This window comes from Apostichopus japonicus, chromosome 7 (assembly GCF_037975245.1).
Source record: "Apostichopus japonicus isolate 1M-3 chromosome 7, ASM3797524v1, whole genome shotgun sequence".
Classification (NCBI taxonomy): Eukaryota; Metazoa; Echinodermata; class Holothuroidea; order Aspidochirotida; family Stichopodidae; genus Apostichopus; species Apostichopus japonicus.
In genome coordinates, this window is record NC_092567.1 from 18,436,845 (window position 1) to 18,457,877 (window position 21,033).

Below are 21,033 nucleotides of genomic sequence, written 5' to 3' on the forward strand. Positions count from 1 at the left end.
ACACACAGGTAATCAATCCTGTCGCGATCAAAGTCTTTCGGGTCATTTTCAAAATAGATTTCTGCCGAATTGGAATGGCATTTCAGGACAATGAAAAAGTGGACTACTCCAGGTGAAAATGGGGATATAATCCACACATACTTTATTTCATTACCAGCAATTGAACTGACCTCTCAAAATGTTCCCTTGTTTTCACTGCTTTTAAATGCCTCAAACACCTCTTCCCTAATCCAAACATCCTCTTCTTCCACTAAACACCCTTCTCACACTAAACGCCCCCTCCCACTAACAAACACCCCTCTTCCTGATCCAAACATCCACTTCTTCCACTAAACATCACTTTCCCACCAACAAACACCACTTTCCCGACCAAACACCCCCTGCTCCCACTAAGCATCCCCCTCCCACCAACAAACACCCCCCTTTCCCAACCGAACACCCCTGCCCCCACTAAACGTCCCTCTCCCACCCACAAACACCCCTCTTTCCCAACCAAACACCCCATTCCCCACACAAACCAAGTAGACTGGATACTTAACAGAGCAGTATAAATCTGCACAAACCTCTCTTTCTCTCATTTTCTTCCTCAGCTGATGGCTTCTCCAAGCTGTCTGGATAGTCCGTACAGCTCTGGTCTCGTGGCAGAGGTCCAGCAGTCTTGCACAGAGGTACGACACATATGTGATCACAACCTGAGATGAAATGAAAAAAAGGAAAAATGTCAGCATAACTTCTTTATGAAGAGTATCGTTACTTTTCACACAACAGCTGTCGACTTTGAAAGTGATACTTTGTGACCACATCAAAAATCATTCATTCCTAAAGCTAGGGGATATTGACAATGAGCCAACGTCCCGTGTGTTATGCAATATGTTACAACATCTAAATGATATCGATGCACTGGTTGTGGTGAGGTGAATGTTCTTTATGGAAGTTTTGATTTTGTATGCTCCATCAAGAGGAGTCGATTAATCCTTCATGTCATCGACACATCGCTCATCGTGTATTTTTCAAACGACGTAACTTTGAAAGAGATTTCGGACTAGAGGAAACGTCCTCTTTGACGTCAGGTTGATGCGCAGTAAATTAGTAATGAGTTAAAATCATTCACGATCTTTGGGTCTGACTAAAAATTCATCATCTGACATGCATCCATTTCCACTCTTGGCTGTTCTACCAACCTTTTCATCGGGTATCGTCCCAGACATGTCCGAAGATTTGATCATGAATGGCACCCCTCCGAGACTCTTCATTCCCTGGTAGAGGGTCTTGAAGTTCTCCCCTTCGTTCTTCTTCAGTTCGTCGAAAGGGGTGTCCTTTCCACAGGCTGAAAAAGATCTCAATTCATTTGAATTCAATTCTTATCTTTTTCAAGTTCTCTACGAAAATGCCACGTGAAAATTGACTTGATCAGCCTCAAGGCCTATTGATAAATTATTCACACGAGAGGTTATGTGTACAAATTGTGTTGAAAATTTGGGTTGGAATGTCAGAATCTGACAGCAAAAAAACAAAAACATATGAGTGCTGGTATTAGGTAATGTTTCTATATACATATGTTCCAGCCTTACTCCTGTCATGCTTTGTCAGTGACCATTCAAGTCCATTTTAAACTATTTCTAAGCACAACCATCAAGATTTATCAGTCCTTGTATAAACTTTAATAATGTTGTCTAAAAATGTTCTTCCAACTTCACAGAGATCACAGACCCGCAGGAATGAAATGAAACACTAATTCTACTTGCAAAGTACTGAATTTTTGTAAACATGGCACTTTGAAACTACCAAACACCTTATATGTTTGTATTGATATTTGTGTCACTTCTGAAGTTGGTGTGCTAGAGTAGTTGGTCCAGCCACTTTAATTAATGTGCCTTTGATGCTTTAAAGGGTAATTTCTAAAACCTAATAGAAATAAAAAATACTTGCCATGATAGAATCCAATGGAATAATTAAATATTTACTGCTCATCATCATTTAGAAAAACTCTACAAAATTTGTCTGATTTTAAGTCTTCGCACCATTTAACCTCATTCAACCTCATGGGCTCAACATTCAGAAAGGACATGACTAACTTTATTTTGTTCCCCCTCCATCCCCCTTCCCCCCCCCCATCACTCCTCTTCTCACAGCTCTCTTCCACCCTTTTTCTCCACACCTTTCTGTCTTTGATTTTCTCCAGTTTATTCCCTACCCTCTTTCCTCTAATCATCTTTTTGTCCTTTCACTGTTTATCTCCTACCTCTCCTTTTCCCCTGTTGGTTTCCTTCTTTCTTCTCTCCATCCCTTGTCTACTAATCCCCTTACATCTATCTCTTTGTGTTCACCATGATCCTTAACCTGTCTGTATTTTTGTACCTTCTGTTACTGTTACTTGTCATTTAGCCTCTGAAGAAGATCCTGCTAAGATCGAAACTTGGGCCAATTTACTTTTACACATTCTCTTACACAGGCTCTCTAGTGGATAAGCAGTTTGCTAACAGTTTTATTTTATTTTGATTTTAAGTCTAGCGAAGTTGTAAACCTTAAAATGATGCTCCATATATTTGGTCAGGAATTGAGCGAATGGAATAACAGCTCATAGTAAACTGCACAGCCTTTGGATCTGGGAATATATAACGCATGTAATACTCACTAGGGCTGAAACTCCTGGACCAGTTGCCATCATCAAAGCTGTCCTCTGCATCGCTGCTCGTCTCGTCTCTCAGGGCCTCTGTGTGGGTGGTCTGGTCCCTGATGGAGGAGGCGGAGATCAGCTCTGGGTGGTAGTGATGTACCAGATAGCAGAAGGCCCTCCCATCACAGAAAGACACTGTGAAATTATCCACCTGGGAATGAGACACAGAACACTTTACATTTCATGGCACAAATAATACAAATAATTCATACATAATTCATACATACATAATTCATACAAATAATTCATAATTCATACATAACACACATACATAATTCATACAAATAATTCATACTTCATGGACAAATAATAAACAAATATGTAAAATTTGTGAATAACAATATTATAATAGCAAAGAAATGATGACATCAGAGACCAACTGACAGATTGCTTGTGGTTTTGAGATGGTCTGGGTTAAGCCTATGCACAGTTATATCAACAGGCACCTTTCCTAAAGTCTTTTTTCATCCCTTAAGGATATGATGAAAATGAGACATCCCATAATTTCCTGGGTCCCCCAATTGACCCTGGACTGTAGCTCCATCAACCCCCAACCACCCCCTGGCAATGATCGCACCTTCAAAATAATGAAAACCCACACAAATATCAGCCACTTCAAGCGACCATATATATTCATGGTAACGAACAAGATATTGAGAATGAAATTCATGAAACTCTTTATCTGTATGTGTCACAAAATTGCAAGTTTTGGAAGACCCCTTCAACACTGACTTCATCTGGCTGGTGTCTGCACTTCTGATCAATTGTAATAGAGAAATGGAATTTATATACGAAAAGCTGGTACGTTCAAAATTCATTCTGCTTACCTGTACACCGTAATACGCACAGACCGCCTGACACCATTTCAGTAAGAGGCTTAACTTGTGACTCTTAAAATAGACGTCGGTCACATCCGGTCTCTTGGTTTTCTTCTGCGCAGGCATCTTGACGGCATCCAGTTTCTGCCTCAGTTTGAGATTGTTCCAGAGGAAAACCGTCTCCTCTTTCAGTTGAGCTTCGTTGAGCATGGTCTCCACCTGAAGAGAAACGAGTATTTCTGATGGAACATGAAGACTTTGAGGGGGGGGGGGGGAATAGAACAGACTTTCTCCCAGGATTTTGAACATTTGCTATAAATGGATTGGTCAGAATAATGTAAAAGCCCAATCAATATAACAAAACAAATTTAAAAAATGAGACATAACCTCAAAAATCATCTTTATCTGATATGCAGAGTGATGAATGACTAATTACTTCCCAATTCAAATCCATGGTTGTTATGACAACTGACAGAGCTTATCATTTATTGGAACACAGTGATGTATTATTGCATGACGAACGAGGTTTCACTCTGTTTTGTCAGGGTCACGGTACACGTAGACCCCACTGTTACATCAGTAACACCAGGAGCTGGTGTAAGAAGTTTTTAAATCTCAGTGACAAAATTGATTTGACTCCTATAAATGAAAAGATTATGATGTAAGGGCTACAGCAACGCATTAATTTTAACGACTGAAGCACCAGTGGCCCCTGTGATGTCCACTTAGATTTTTCAACAGTTTTGATAATGTCAAGGAACATCAAAACATACCCTGATATCTCCCGACGTATAAAAACATTTTCTTAGATGTCCGATGGTTATGAGGTAAAGTACTATCACTCTCATACGATACCACACCTGTACATCACTTCACATCCAACTCAAGTCACACACATTTGTGTTTTTAACGGTAATTCCACCGAGGAGGTGTAAGATATCCAATCAAATTATTCAATATAACCTTTAACCTTTTACCTTGAAGGCAAAAATTATACTCCAGAGCAGTTGAAGTGTTTTCTCTCTGTGACCGTCGACGATCGCCTTTGCCTCTACTCCACCAACTAGAAGACAAAAGAAAATGAAGACTTTATTTGCTTTGAACTGACTTCAAAATGGAAATTATGGTAAGTTTCTTTTTCGCTAAAAAACAAAGGAAATACAAATAAAGCAAACTTTACTTGAGTCAAAACATATAAACAGTTCCAGACAACTATATCACTACTTTGATGTACATACACCTTCACTGTAACATGAGAGCAGTTGTATGATTGCGACAGAGGTATAATGAGACGACACATATTTATCAGTAAAATCATCTCACTTTCATGAATAAGAAAACTATTTTTGTCAATGTACTATACATCCCCCTGAGGATATTTCACCTAGAAGAGTTGAAACATGATAAGTGAAAGTTTAAAGGTGGAGGGTGCTTCCTGTTTTTCCAACTACAAAAAAAACAGTTGCCAATTAAACAGGTCGTCATTGCCAGCACTATCCCATGATGTCTAAGAGAGTTATAGTCAGTCACATGTTGGCCATTGCAATGGATCTTGCTGTCAATGCAAGATTTTTTTGTTGGTTTCGCTTTCAACCTTACAAAGATATCAAGGAGGGCTATGACTGAATGACACATTGGACATAATGCCATTATTGCACGAATAGTGGATTATTTTGCACTCCAACCCTGGTATCTCCCACCACCACCCAACGGTCCCTTGGCCCACCCCAACGGTCCATTGGCCCATCCAAATGGTTACGCATACACAGCGGGTCTCACCTGACGACTCTGCACTGGATGTCAAAGCATCCAGGGCTACCTGTACATTGTGTACTTTCTGCAGTCGGCTGATGGCCGGGCAGCGGAGTTCGTGGGACAACAACCAGTTCTTTGTCAAAAGCTCTGTTACACGACTGTCGGGGGAAGAATAATAGTTATGTACCATAAACGACCGGTTCTTTGTTGAAAGCTCGGTGACACATATATAATCAGTGACATGTATAAAGTAGATAATATTCACCACAAATTGGGTACTCAACTGCACATGTTTTGGCTGATCTTGATAAATTTCCAATTGATCGTACAAAAAATCCAGCAATAAGGTAGGTGATTAGTTAGAAGATAACCATACGAAAAGTTTTGTGATATCCAGAACACATTAAATGCACAAATCGATTATCAACAAATCTTCAAAACAACGGTCTTTGGAATCCCACCAAATAAATTTGCTCTATTACATACAGTTGAAACGAAGATGATTTCAGGGAGTAAAACATAAAAAACTGTATTTTTTTTTCATTCTCTTTCTTCAACTCTTCCAAACGTCTCCAAAAGTTAATATTTTACCTGTCAATATTTTCATCTACAAGTGTGAGTTACTTACACTAATCTAATCCCATCCCTGAGGTCTTTGTTAACATTTTCAACTACAAGTGTGAGTTACTAACACTAATCTAATCCCATCCCTGAGGTCTTTGTTAACATTTTCAACTACATGTGTGAGTTACTTACACTAATCTGATCCCATCCCTGAGGTCCTTGGCCAGGTTCAGGACGGCATAGTCAAATTCATCGATGGCCTTCTGTACGTGAGTGACGCTGAAGCCTATGTAGTTGAGATGGCGGGTGATGTCGCCCTCTCCCTTCAGGTAGTGCCGGGAGAATTCTAAGAGCAGATCTCTGCTGGACTGGAAGTTCGAACGTGAAAACAAAAGTAATGAAACCATGAAGGAGGTTCTTCCCTTATATGAATGTCACAAATAAAATGTCACCAAAAATAAACGTCACAGGTTTGGTTATGAAATGTCACAATATGATAGTGTCACAAGAAACAGTGTCACAATGCTATAGATACTGCAGATATTGATGCCTTTCCTTATAAGTCCTAAAACACTTTTACAGCAGAAAAAAACCAAGGGACAACTCTACTTTGGTATGAAATGGGGTGGAGTAGTTTTTTGTTATTGCACTTAACTGTAAGACACATTGCCAGCTTGTTGCACCTTTATGGTTGAGAGCCTAAGAATACTTAACAGAAATATTTATGAACCATGTAAATGGCCTACTAAGTGAATCAGATGGGAAAGTGATTATATATTTATATAGTTTTTAGTAATATATTTTGGGCAAAAACTGGGAGTCAGTTTATTTCAAATGCTATCGTTTGGTCTCAATTAAGGTAGTAAAATCCCTTAATATCATCTTAATGCCTGTTTTTATGTGTTTTTTAATTTTTAATTTTTTTCTTACCTTATATTGTGCATCTTTGCAGAAGAGACAAGGGTTATGGTCAATCAGTCGGGTCAATTTAGCTTTGTCCAAGAAGAAGACTAGCAGGAGAAACTTCTTGAGCGTGAACTTGGCCAAAGTGAGCTCATACCCTACAATACAAGGACACAAACATACATGTTACCTTATAATCTCCAAACATTTACAACAACACCAGATTTGTAACTGGAGAATTATATAAAGTTAAACTGATAAAATCTGGCGAGGGATATCATATTTATCTTTATGACAAACGATACCCACAATGCATAGTAAAGAGATTCGCACCAATCTCCAGCAAAAGGTATCCAACCGATATCCATTTTGCTGTCTTAACTACCAAATATTTTAACCATTTTCTACAAAAGGATCATAAATGTTGGTTAGTTGTGATACAGATAATATTGCATCTGTAATTACCACATATTTTAAACCTTTTGCTCCACATGATAAAGTTAACTACACAAAGCACTATCAGCATTAGTACCTCGAATTAGTTCCTTGAAAGAGTATTAACTTAAGCAAGAAATATTTGTAAAGAGAAAATGGCCATTTTGCAGAAACACTCAAACTAGGGAACATTTCTATCCCAAACCTGCTTGCAATTTGGCCTGGTGGAAAATTCACCAGGTTTGTACATGCCACGAAAGTGTCCATTAGCTATGGGTTGCATCCAAAAACCTGCAGTTTGTACTGAACGGCAGGTTTTTTCCAGTTGGTTTACTGAGTGATCAGTCCCATCTTTTCGCACCTTAGTTGAGCTGCCTTTTCGTCTATTATGCAACTCATCACACAGCTAGTAGCCAAATCACTATCAGATCAAGGCAGACATGGCAAAGTGTGAACAAATCAACTCTTCCAAACTCACCAGTCTGTTTGCAGAAGAGATAAAGTTTCAGTAAGTTGAGGTCAAGAGAACTGAAAAATGCAACCTATGATTAATGGACTAATTCTCGTCATGTACTAATTAATTATGAAGTTGCAAGTAGCTGTTTACTCATTTTCTATATCATTTCCTCAAGAAAGATTTTATGAGTGTTACCTGGCCCAAAGAGCCCGGGAACTGTCGGATGCGAGTACTGTTCTGCAATGTCAGGGTTGCCAAGCAACCTGGTGACGATGAATCTTGATAGACCGATCACATCACTGTTGTCTTCGATTGGGAGCAGTTCTCCATAGATGGTCTAGACGTATGAACAAAGGAAAACGGTTGAGTGAAGGTAGACTTATGCGGCACAGTATGGATTATCTGAATATTAGATAGCCAAATGCACAATGCTGTACAACAATAAACAAAATTGCTACACTGATGGTGCATACATACACTGTAGCAGCTTTTGTAAAGTAAATAATTTTGTCCAGTTATTTATAATGAACAAATTTCAAACACTACTTAACAATCTGTAAGGGTTGCAACATGTTTAAGCCCAATTATGCATTCGCGTTCACTCTAGATGGTCTAAACAATGTTTCTTTTTTCATTACTTTCGTGCAATCTCACAATCTCGACGATGTACTCGTTTTCCCAAAATTTGGCCCTGCTCGCAGAGGTTGAGAAAATGGAACATTCGAACAGAATCGAGAAAATACAAAAGCAAAAATTTGTAAAAGCGTTATTTTCTCATACCTCCAAACCAATTCGAAGCCAGAGAGGGTTATAGGACAGAATCATCATCAGAATGTTCTGTTTCATACCTAAAAGAAGAAAGAAAGATCAAAAGTATGAAAGAAAGTTCTAGCATCAGTTTTTAATTTAAAATTAACCTAAATTAAAGCTTCTTCAAATTTATGTTAATACAAACAATATTTAAAAAAAAAAAATTATTTGAGTGTTGTTTTCATCTAAAAGTTGCATAAAATTGTACCTTCTCATTTTGAAATTTCTATTCTTAGATCCATCTTATGGCAATGTCTTGCTTGTCTACCTGTATTTAAACATACATTCAAAAGGGTTATTCCAGTGGCTAAAGTCTTTTTACAAAGTTGCTGGAAATTAACAGCAGATTTAGGCAAAAAAGCAACTTCCTAATAGCATATTGTATCGCAGAGATTGCAATTTTTTTTTGTGTAAATTTGGAGATCTATATTTTATGAATGCAAATAGGCAGTTTTTGATGTCATCATGGAAAATTAACTGAAAAACGTTTGTTCTTCTAAAAAAGAATACTTCTCCCACTTTGTGACATCTATAAGTATTCATTGCTTCAAACAAAAGATGAAATCCATTTTACATAACAATTATTATCATTATAAGCAGTGGTTCTTTTTCCTTGCTTTTTTCTATGTTCTTTGTTTTTATCTCTTTTCTTCTTCCTCTTACTTTTCCTTTGTATTCTTTTGTTTATTGTTTTGTAAAGGGGGACTGCTCATTAAAGCTCTGCTTCTTCAGTCCTCCTCCACCTTGTATATTAACTATTCACCATTGTTTTTATATTATGTGGAAATAAATCAAACACAAATTCAATATCTGTGCTCCTTCTTTGGATATTTCCATTACATAGTTTACATTAAACAATGGGGCAGGTATTATTTACATAATTTACATTAAACAATGGGGCCGGTATTCTTTACATAAATTACATTAAACAATGGGGCCGGTATTCTTTACATAGTTTACATTAAAAAATGGGGCCAGTATTCTTTACCCAAGTCTGCATGTATCTTTCTGTCTGTCCGTACGGTCATCCGTCCAATCTCCACCTGAGCTTCCAATTTTTGGATGACTCTGACCACCGGTTCGCTTTGGAAGAGCATGCAGGCTCCTCTCCTCAGCTGGTTGAGCCGTCTCCGGGCAGTGTAAGCTCTCATCGAGAGGACCTCCTTTGTGGGTGCCGGTTTGATCGTCGTCGAAGATGAAGAGACCGCCAGGGCACTGGCTTCAACTACACAAGTATTTATAGAGGAGAATGGCATTATGGGGGAGCACAAATTTGAAATAATAGATCTATTAGATTGTGTTATGTTGCATTATTTATAGTTGATGTTGCACCACAAGTGGTACTTTCAAAACCTGCACAAGTATTTAGAGAGGAGAATGGCATTTTGAGGGATCACAAATTTTGTTATAATATCTATTAGATTGTGTTATGTTGCATTATTTATAGTTGATGTTGCACCACAAGTGGTACTTTCAAAACGATTGTAGGTTTTTTTACTGCTCCTGTTTACAATATCAAGCCAATGTAGCAGTCCTTTTATTTCTGTTGTATTATAACTGTCAATATTCATTTTAATTTAAGCTTCACTTAAAGAACTTGTCAACAAGAAACTGCTGGAGTGCTGGCCTTTACTGCACATGTGTATTATGAGAGGGAGGGGGTGGGGATAGTGCTTGGGGGGATAGTGCTTGGGGGATAGTGCTTGGGGGGATAGTACAGCTTAGCAATGTGTTACAGTATGAATATAATTCTACATAATGACTGTCATACAGTAACACAAGCTGTACGTCGGCCATTTTTTACTTATTTAAAGTTCTTCAAACTAAGGTACTGTATAGTATATGCATATATATTTAAGTATTGTCTTGTTACAACTTTTAAGCATCAATTCAGAATTTCATGATACTTTCCCTGGGATATTTAAACCCCCAGACAAGTAATCCTAGTAAATGTTACATGGGTGGTGATCTAACAGTTGTCGGAGCAGTTAAGGCAACCACTGGGTTTGGAGATTAACCAGCCTTCCCATCCACTCCATTAACCGCTGCGACAATCCCAGTATGAATCATAATATTTAAGCACATGCCCACCTCCCTGCTGGGTAAATCAATCATATTAGCTTACTTTTCTTCCCTTTGATGGTAGGATTTTGTGCTCCTTCCTCCTCTGGTGTCAGGATGTAGTTCAACCACTGGACGAAGCCTCGTTCTTGCTTGTCGATCCATCGCTCGTCGTAAAACATGTTCTTGGCTGCGAATGGCATTGGATGACGTGGGAGAGCTGTAGGGAGAAGAAATGGCGAAGGAAGTCAAAGTACTGTAGCTGGACGGGAATTGTAAAATATACTGCATGTGACAGACCATACAGATTAGCATAGCACTCCATAACTGCGAGACATGAAAAGTTCCTAACTGACGACAAAATATATATGGTTTCAATTGCATCGGCACTTGATGTCGAAACAGCTTCTCTGGAGATGACATAAAATTAACAAAGAAGAGCAGATGTCCCAAAGTTAAATCATAAAGAACGATTTTGTATTCCAAACTGCACACATACACAAGAAGATGTTTTAATAAGTATGCAAGAGGGACAGCTGTGTCACTCTAAGGGTGAGAGACAGTGAACACTTTTAATGCTTTTCAAAGAGGAGAAAAAACACTTTTGGTTACAATTTAACTATTTAAGAGAAAGAGCACACAGAGGTCTAAGCCACAGCCTAGGCAACAAGTTGGGAAGGGGAACAGGGAGGGTGAGGGAGAATGAGGGTGCGAGTGAGCAATCAAGTCACCATGTTGGAGACTTACCAGTTTTTCCTGGTTTCAAGAGGTTGAGTTTAGCCATCGGAACACCCTTCATTGCTTTCTTCGCTTTTGGCTTTGTTCTGCTGCCTCCAGTCACAGAGCTATTCATCGCCGCAGCTCTACGCAGAGCTACCGTTCGGTTCAAACTCAGGGAGCTGCTCTTCCTCCCTTTCGTGGGTTTGTTTGCAGTCGTACCAGAAGAGTTTGAAGTTTTAGGCTTCTTCACGGCCGTGACGCCAGTATCATCAGGATCGCTAGTCCTCTTCTTAGATCGATTGCCGATATCATCATCTAGAGAGATGAACATTAATCCCTGCTTCTCGTCCTCTCTGGCGGGTACTCTGTCGAGAATCATCGTCTCGTGATGCTGCCCTCTAACATCATCATCAACGGTGATTTTGTTTACATCCACATCAAGAGTAGCATCCTCCAAAGGTGATGCTGATTCAACCTCGCCATCAGTCGGAGAATACGAAGATGCCCTTAGAGTATCTCCTGCCTCTTCTCTGGAGTCATTCTCTCCCCCTCTCTGTGCACTCTCAATATCCTCCAGCTTTCCACCGGAAAGTTCATCGACAATTCCTTTCATTCCTTCAACTCCATGATCGACATCACAACTAATCTGCATTTCTGTACTTTCAATGACTTCTGACTCCGTTGAGAGGGTCTCGATCCCTACGACTGTGTCTTCCTCGATTTCAGCTTCCACGCCATCTGATTCTTCTTCATCTCCCTCTTCAACTTTCACTGGTCTTACATTCTCATCCTCCTCTTCTTCCACTTTACTTTCAGTACCTCTAGATTCTTTCAAGATATCATCCTCCATTTGATCTTGTCCAAAGCCTCCTTCTCCTCCTCCTCCTCCTCCTCCTCCTCCTCCTCCTCCTCCTCCAAAGTCTACTTCTTCATCCATTCCCGACTCTTTCTTCTCTCCAGTTGCCCCATCTTCCAAGGCTTCACCTCTTTCACCCGAATCTCCCCTACCGTCTGCATCGACTACCCTATCTTCATTTTCTTCCGGAACATCTGTACACCGAACACTGTCGGCTTCACCAGAAGCGTTCTTCTCTTCCGATTTAGCTTCCAGGCTGTCCTCGAAGGAGTCGTCATCCTCCTTACTATCTTCGTCGTGGATGACATTCGCATGATCCGCATCTACTTTCTTCTCTCTCGAGTAATCTTCATTCGCTTCCTTGTCACCTGCATCGCTTGTAATTACACTATCTTGATCCAGCTGTCTATCGCTAATTCCTTTACCAGCCTCCACATCTGTGAACAGAGCCCGTTTTGAGACACCGACCACGAGTGGAGAACTGTGGTTGTCTGACGAACTGTGGTGAACTTTGACCTCTGTCCCTTTCAATTCTCTAACAAAATCTTCAGAAGACCTGCCCCTCTCGGGGCTTCCCTTATAGTTACCCTTCTTAGTGCGTGCCTTTGATTTCTTCGACTGAAGCAGAGGTGACATTCCCTCGCAGACGACCAGCGTTTCTCTGGCAATGTTCTGGAGTGGCACGTTTTGGATCGGCTCCACTGCGTTTCGCAGTTCTTTCAAAGCATTACAAGTCGTGCGGTTGTTGAAGGCTGTCTCGTTTAGGTCGCGACCATTACCGGAATTCTCTTTACACTCTGCCTTGAGTTTAGTGGGAACCGTGGCATTTGCAGCTTTGAAAACCATGGTCTCCCTCTGCGTGCCGGGCAACATGTCCACCTTCGGCAAATTAACGTCTGTCGAACTGAAATTTTCCTTGCCTACTGGTTTTGGCGTTGTCTGAAGGGAGTGCTTCTTCTTCTTCTTTTGGCCAAGTCCATTCTGTGTCCTGAGTGGCTTTGCTAACGATTTTCTTTTGACCAAGAAAGTGGATCGCCTTCCAGATACCTACGATAAATGAAATGAAATTTCCAGGATAAACAGCAGTTTTCATGGATCGCAATAAGTTTTTTTGTATACTATTAGAGACTAAAATCCAATATAAAGCAGTTTAATATCTTAAACAAGCAATTGCTAGGATTAAGATATATATTTTTAATATTTTCAAAATTCAAATTTCCAGTTTCGATTTTGGATAGGATAAATATTACTTTGTAAATGTACCTGAGGATTCTGGGCGATAAAGTTTTACTAGAACACTAAATAATAGATCCATTAGTATGATGGTTTATGGTGTAAATATTCACAATATTACGTACGTCCTTCAGCTACGTGATTTCATCTATGGTTTGACCAGATTCCGCTAGAAAATGGACAGAATTTATTTCCCTAACTTCAATCACTTACTTTAACTGTATAACCCTACTAAAAGGAATAATTCATGAAGATGACATACAAAATTGATGTTTCCTTTGTTTCACTGTGGCAATTTAGGCCATTCTTGTTTAGGTATTGTACATTAAAAGTTCTGTTGGAAAGATTGGTTACAATTTGAATTACTAACACAGTAACTACAGTGTCTATCAATGCTTGCTACATATATATGTACTTTAACACCAATTATGAGCGACATATGTGTAGTACCTTCCTCGTTGCATCTTCTGCTGTTCCGAGTAATATGACCTGCAACCGAAAAGCGCCCTCGCATAGAAATGTGATCAGGTCCCGAAAGCTTCCTTCCTCCGGAGGAGTCCAGAAGATTGGAATCAACAGCTCCTGGTTTGGTGGAATCTCCCAAATCTTGTCATTCAGAAAGAAGCCCTGGACAAATTAAAACAGACACCAGATCTTATTCGTTGTTTTATTCACATGTACTGTAACTGTGCTCATTTTTATATATATTTTTATTTTTATGTTCTTTATTGTGGTTTATATCCCTGTCTTATATCATTTTTTTTACTTTTATTGCTGTTGTTATTACTTTTAGGTTTCTTAAGTTTGGTATTTATATTCCAGGTATTGGTTCATTTTTACAGTGCTCTTGAGCATGTTTTATTTCATGATAACAGCACTTTAATGTATGGTATTTATATATTTTTTATATCATGTATTTGTGTTTGTCAGCCAATGTAATGTGTACCATTTATGTATATGTGAGCACACAATGTTAGTATACATTGTGTCACAAAGTGCCAGAACCCTACGGTAGTATAGTATATATTTTGAGTCATTACGTGCATGGCCAAAAAAGTTCATAAAATCCTCCTGAATCGCTTCACAAGTTGTGATTTACCAAATTACTCCCCATGAAGAGTCTGTTTCTCTTGTCCATCTAGACTTTTAAGCAAAAAATAGTAGGTTTCTATCTTAATTGGGTACTTCAAGATACATCCAAAAGCATCTAGAAGCACATAGCCCTACTGCTAAATACCTTCTTTGGGGAGATCCTCTCAAGTTGGACCGTCTGTGGATAATCGCGGGGGTTGATCAGCTTCAGATGTCGTTTCCTACTTTTGCCAAATTTTACGACGTCGAAGCAGACAATCTGTTTCTTCGTGAAGTGAGTGATCTGTAGGGAAGGCACATGGTCTGCCGGACTCGATACTTTGTGAGGCGTCGCTGCGTGCCACGTACGTCTCTGCTTTCGCATATCAGGCGTTGAGGGAGTGGCAGGATGAGTGACCATCCAGGGATCATTGACCGGGCTGGACATGATTTGCTCAGCTCTACAAAAAGCCACAAAAAAAATATACAAGAAATATAAAAGGGTTTCCACTTTCCAGTATACCATTAAAAATGTTAAAAACAAAATAAAATGAAACTGTTAGCAAACTGCTTGTCCACTAGAGAGCCTGTGTAGGAGAATGTGTAAAAGTAAGTCGGCCTGACGTTTAGATCCTAGCAGGATCTTCTTCAAAGGCTAAAGGATCTTTTTCAAGGCTTTTTAGCCTTTGAAGAAGATCCTGCTAGGATCGAAACGTCAGGCCAACTTACTTTTACACATTAAAAATGTTATTAAAGGTAGTCAGTATAGGCCTCAAATTATAGCAGGCTTTAATTGCTAGAAGTTTTCAAAAAGTACTTTCCTGGAGGTCATTACTTTCCAAATTGTTCTCAGACATTTTTAAGGAACACACAAGATGACTGAATATCCCAGTGAGGAACATTTCCTTGTAGGTAGTGTAATAAGAACAGTTTAAGAATTTTGATCAAAGGTGACCCATGTATTTGAATATCTAGCATGTTTGGGGCCAATACAGCATACCTTTAAATGTTGTTAGGCCTAGAATTTTGTGTAACTCTTCGAATGAACGATCCGTAACATATGACTTGGAGACATGCCTTAAACTTTGTGTGTTGGGTTGTAACTATTTGATGTACATTTTGACCTAATCATGTAAAAATCACCAAAGTTTAGGTTTAGTACCGCTCGCTCTTTTAGGTTCACATGCTTTCAATCCTTGGGCAGCTTTTCTTTAGAGAGTTACAACCTGTTCTCGTTTTACCCCTTTTAGGGGAGTTGAGTAGTATCACTCCATATCCAGAACCTGCTTAATCAGACCTGATTCAATAGTCTGAACCAACTGGAGTATCGCAAGGCATTTAAGACAACTTTCTCTTCAGCCTTCCTTTTATGTATGTACATTACTGTGTGGTAACTACCTATGTTCTGTAACTTCTCATACTGTTAACTTATAGTACATACAGCATATATAGCTGCAATGATGGACACAATAGCTGCTGTTGACAAAGTCAAATTGCAACCCCTTTTTGGAATGCGATTTAAACCTTGATAAAAAACTGTTAAAATTATGTTCAGGGAAACAAGAAAACATCAAGTTTGCTGCATGTTTAAGACACTCTTATGGACTATTTCACCCATTTAGGCCCAGGCCTACAGCAATTATACTTTAAACATAAACACAAATTTCCTGCAAAGTTAGGTAAATTTTTCATTGCTTCGACCAGTTTAAATCAAGGACTTTACTAGTAAGCCTACATATATAGGCTAGGCTTAACTAGACTAACAGTAACACATTCTGATGGATTTTGATTAACAAAGTGGCTATTCCTACGACTATTTGTAAGAATAATTTCCGATTACGCATGCGCAGTTGCTATTTTTATGACAGGAGTACTATTTTTACGACCAGGAGTAAAAATAATTTCCGGTTAGGGTTAGTGTTAGGATTGGGGTTTAGGGTTAAAGTTAGGGTTAGGGTTACCCCTACTACTTGCGCAGTTGCTTTATTTACTTTACTGCGCTTGAATTCGCCTTTGTCGTAAGAATAGTTTATAAATAATTGTTACGACTAGTCGTAAGAATAGCCACGGCCTTTGATTAAACAATCAATGACATAACAATAAGCATACAACATAGAACTTTTAGAAGAAGAATAGATTAGAACTAGTTTACATTACAGAGCAAATTCAGACTTATGATTACGGCTGCACATCCCGAGGTAACTACTAACTGTATATCTTCCTCGTACACACCATATTCTCATATGTAGCCTAAGCGTTAGGTCGTTAGAAGTAACTAGGCAGTACGTTTACGGTTATTACTGTACCTAGGCTGCAACAGTACTATGCCTAGTAAATAGTATTAGTAGCCTGCTACGTGCCTAACGTAGCCTAATTTATAAATTTGAGCAAAGTTGTTATCATGCTTTCGTCTCTTCCCTTTCAGTTTCAGTATAACTTAGCATTGCTTTCTTTACACTCTTTATGTCTAGCCCTAGCCTACTTACCTCCGGTTTTCATTCGAAGTAACTATCGACTATGTGCTGATATGTAGCTGAAACATGAGAAAAATGGATAAAATGAGGTTTAAAAACCATAAAATTCACTCCAGTATTTCAAACGAGAGCCGTGGTGTTTCGTTTCTCACACATCGTTTAAAAGTGCTGCAGAATTTGTGCATATTAAAAAGTTCGCGACTTTGAAATCAACCAATCACAATCATTCAATTTCTCACAGCCACCAACTGAACTACATATTGAGTGACCATAATAGCCGATAATCAATCGGCTAAAATAAATATTTGTCGTGGAGCAGGTGTTGCAGTAGGTATCACCAGGGAGTTGTTCACACCACAATTAGAGTAGTGTATACCATTGTTTAGGCATATATATTATCATTTACCATCGCTTCTAGGCCTTTTGGCTAAGATCATGTGTAGTTTCTGTTCCCTTTCGAGGGGAATGGTGATGCACACCCGAGGATGATCACACAGTCTCAGTCCCGATGCAAGGGGACTGGGTTTGAGAGCGGATCAGTCGTTCGGTAGATTGGTTTTCGTGCCCAGGTTCTTTCCTGGGCGACTTTTTCTGAAAAGTATTATATTTTTATTCTGACTCTATGTGTACTGGAGCATAATTTAAAGTACAGATGGTGTGAAAATAGGAAGGGTGGAAGATGATATAGACCATTTCAGAAAAAGAATTGTTGATATTACTTCGAGCGAGCATATGGAAGGGTTGGAGTTCAGTATGCTAAACTTGCTCCTCTTCTCGCTCAAAATCTAAACGGAATATAATATCGAAATTTGCAAGTGCCACTAGGTCAAGATCGCTATCATGTGGTAGACAGAATATGCCAGTTGAAAACTTCTTTCTATGCTTTGGCAGGTCTTGAAAGTGACGAATTTAATGTGTAAGTCAATGGAACATAAGTGATACAGCAGATACTCAATGACAAGCACGTAGTAAAGTACATGTGTGTAATCAGGGAGTCCATAACAACTCCCTGGTGTAATCATAGGACCATGCATATGTGTGTAAAGTCCATTTACACATCGATTTTTGGCAAAGATTTTTCTGTATTAATTCCAAGTTCTGTAGTTTATGAAGCTTGTGTTGCCGTATAAACTATAAAGCATAATTACACCGACATAATACATATAACACAACTTTGACCACACTGACTCCCGATGTTTTGAAAGTATAACTGGTACCTGGGGGCGTCATTCCGTCTCAGGACTTGGAGGGGCAAACTTCACCGAGCCCTCACTTGATTCTAGAAGAACTGACACAAATCCGCGCTAATTATAGATCAGTGCATACGAAGGTATCAAAAAGTGTAGAAGGGGTTAGAAAATAGGGGCCAGTTTGGGGATCCCCTGAAGATCGAATAATTTTCAAAGCACTGTGGTCCTGGTGGAAATTTCAACAAGCGAACCGCCTTCCTGGATCCTCCCCTTGGGGTTCATTGTAATTATTTGAACCGTAATTCCAGAGGCTTATGACCCATCATACGTGCATCATGGGGCAATACCGTTGTTTGTTTGTGTGTTATTGGTTTGGTTTTTATAGCAACACATACAACCCTCTCCATATATACCCCTCCGACACGGCCTCCCATTCAGCGTATGGTGCGAACGTTATGAAGTATTTATACCTATACTTGCTGGTAATTGGGTTTTCAATCTAATGTCAAGAACATCCGCCCGATTTTCATGTATAAATTAGCCTGTAGGCTATATGGCTTGTAATTAAGAGTATTTAGAAAATGGTATAGACTATAATAAGAATAATTATCACGCAGTTATTGTTACGAACGATTGTTACGTTATTGTTACGACCACGAATGGGAGAGAAGCCCGTAAGGGCTCATGGATTACAACTTTCATGTCGGGTGGCTTCCAATTCAACAAGTTTAACTCAAAGTTTGAACCTTTTCAATTTAGAAAGTCATTTCATATGGAAAATCCGTACATTGCTCTTGGATGAAAAACCCACCTTACTATGACCCGGCCGGGGGAACGAACCCCGAACCTCCCGATTGCTAATTGGTCTCGGCATAGCTTCAATGATGCCACCGCCTTTACCCACTAGGCCGTATAACCGGTAAAAGTACTAGTGCTTGTCGATTGTTTCAGGCGCCGGGATCTTGTGGTGTGGGGTGTATGTGCCACTCCTCCCCCCATAGGCGTAGGAGGCGGGGGCTGAGGGCTCCGCCCCCCCCCCCAACCAAAAAATGTTGTGAAAATTCGGGCAATACGATGAGAAGCTTGCGGGCACCTATACTGAAAGAAAAATAATTTGCAATATGTGTTTTCAATGGTTAAACTGATATTATTATGATCATGATTATTGTAACGACTTCCCCAGTAATTCTAACCAATATGGAAGGGTAATAACAAGGCAAATGATTGTATGTTATTGGCATGCGATGTAATAACCGATGCATGCCTATATGATATTCACATTAACATGTTGAACGCGCGCGGAGGGCGCGAAAATTTTGGTTTTATTATTCGGGCAAGTCGCTCGTTACAGCCCCCATCGACTTTTCCTATTCGATGACTTAAGATGGAAGACGTTGATAGATACATAAAGCATACAACAAAGAATGACAATGGCATACACAATTATAAATGATCTTACCCCATCTTACTTAAATGAATTATTTACCCCGATAACGGAATTTGCAATTGCTAAGATCCTCATCGTTTAAGAATTTCTACATTACAAGGGGACATATACTGAAAACCATAGAAATAGATTTCAATGCTATAGCAGCAAAATAATAGATTGAGCTAAATCCTAAGATTAAGCAGGCCAACACTCTTGCGAGTTTTAAAAAAAAAATGATTGCTAATGTTTTGTAATGGTGTATTAGCCAGACCTTGATTTGTTTTATCTATACTCAGTTGTACTTCTATTTCAGTGTTCTTTGTGATTTTATTTTGTGTTTTATTCAGTTATTTTACTCTGTTATTTAAATGTTTATATGTTCAAATTTCTGATGTCTTAAATTGTAAATTATATTTGAGGGCCTCATATGTAAGATTAACGTTTTGTATCGCTAAATGAGTTTTACCCTAGAAAGTTGAAATAAATAAACTACCACCCTGCAGTTCCAATGTGCATGCCTTCTTCCGGCCCTAATCTATATACATGTTATGACTTTCCCTGGGCGACCTAAATGTTTGAGAGCTGGCTATAGCTGACACGATTGCAGTAACAATAACCAAAGGTTGAGATAGGAACTTGATCAATAGTAAACAATATATTTATATCTTAGTTACAGTGTAAGCAAACAGTGTACACCTTAATACAAATCGATATTCCGATAGCTTGTAATGTACTCTTGTATAGGCTTTCAACCTTGTAGTGACGTCTCCCCTTGACCAGACACTGCCAGTAAACATACATAATGCTGTTCGGACACGCAGTAAGGTGATTAGACCAAATACACCACCCGAATTCCCCCCCCCCCCAACCATCACCCCTTTTCCAACCGTACCGTCGCCCAGGGCCGCCGAGTTTGACTAGTGTGGAGACCCGGTGCTAGACTTAAAGTATTGGACCATAAGATGGCTCAAACAGACATTGTGCTTACGTTGTTATTCAGTTCTGCAGTGTCTGTATATGTTTGTATATACATAATATATGGGTCCATCATTTAAGGTTCATTCTTAGGTTTTGATTGATGTATGATGACTATGCTGTACCCAGTGTTATGAGGGAAATAACAAACAAAAGAGGCAAAGAAATATCGTTTCCTTGAGTATATTCGGCGACATTGTTATATGATACTACCCCTCCCCCTCCCCCCATCCCTTTTGTTTGTCTTACTTTGAAGGTCATTGGATCGGGGGCCTTGGGACTAGACCGCACCTGGTTCGGTGATACATTCGACCCATCTTCGGCGACATTGTAATATGATACTACTTCCCCCATCCATTTTGTTTGTCTTACTTCATTGCATCGGGGGCCTTGGGACTGGACCCCACCTGGTTCGGTGATACATTCGACCCATCTTCGGCGACATTGTAATATGATACTACTTCCCCCATCCATTTTGTTTGTCTTACTTCATTGCATCGGGGGCCTTGGGACTGGACCCCACCTGGTTCGGTGATACATTCGACCCATCTTCGGCGACATTGTAATATGATACTACTTCCCCCATCCATTTTGTTTGTCTTACT

General features: G+C 39.4%; 1 protein-coding gene across 1 annotated transcript in view; it reads right to left on the reverse strand.

The window, feature by feature from the left end:
• The window catches only part of LOC139969582 (uncharacterized), a 30,705-nt gene extending 13,697 nt beyond the window's left edge, over window positions 1–17,008 (reverse strand). The window contains exons 1-16 of the mRNA XM_071974682.1: window positions 16,847–17,008; window positions 14,527–14,821; window positions 13,740–13,916; window positions 11,228–13,103; window positions 10,545–10,700; window positions 9,408–9,644; window positions 8,390–8,457; window positions 7,805–7,946; window positions 6,745–6,875; window positions 6,007–6,182; window positions 5,275–5,408; window positions 4,473–4,558; window positions 3,505–3,714; window positions 2,636–2,828; window positions 1,182–1,327; window positions 564–692 (exon numbers count right to left, since the gene is read on the reverse strand). Of these exons, the coding sequence (XP_071830783.1) occupies window positions 564–692; window positions 1,182–1,327; window positions 2,636–2,828; window positions 3,505–3,714; window positions 4,473–4,558; window positions 5,275–5,408; window positions 6,007–6,182; window positions 6,745–6,875; window positions 7,805–7,946; window positions 8,390–8,457; window positions 9,408–9,644; window positions 10,545–10,700; window positions 11,228–13,103; window positions 13,740–13,916; window positions 14,527–14,808 (4,143 nt within the window). The 5' untranslated portion in view covers window positions 14,809–14,821; window positions 16,847–17,008. The remainder of the gene's footprint in view (window positions 1–563; window positions 693–1,181; window positions 1,328–2,635; window positions 2,829–3,504; window positions 3,715–4,472; window positions 4,559–5,274; window positions 5,409–6,006; window positions 6,183–6,744; window positions 6,876–7,804; window positions 7,947–8,389; window positions 8,458–9,407; window positions 9,645–10,544; window positions 10,701–11,227; window positions 13,104–13,739; window positions 13,917–14,526; window positions 14,822–16,846) is intronic.
• Window positions 17,009–21,033: the final 4,025 nt, after the last annotated feature.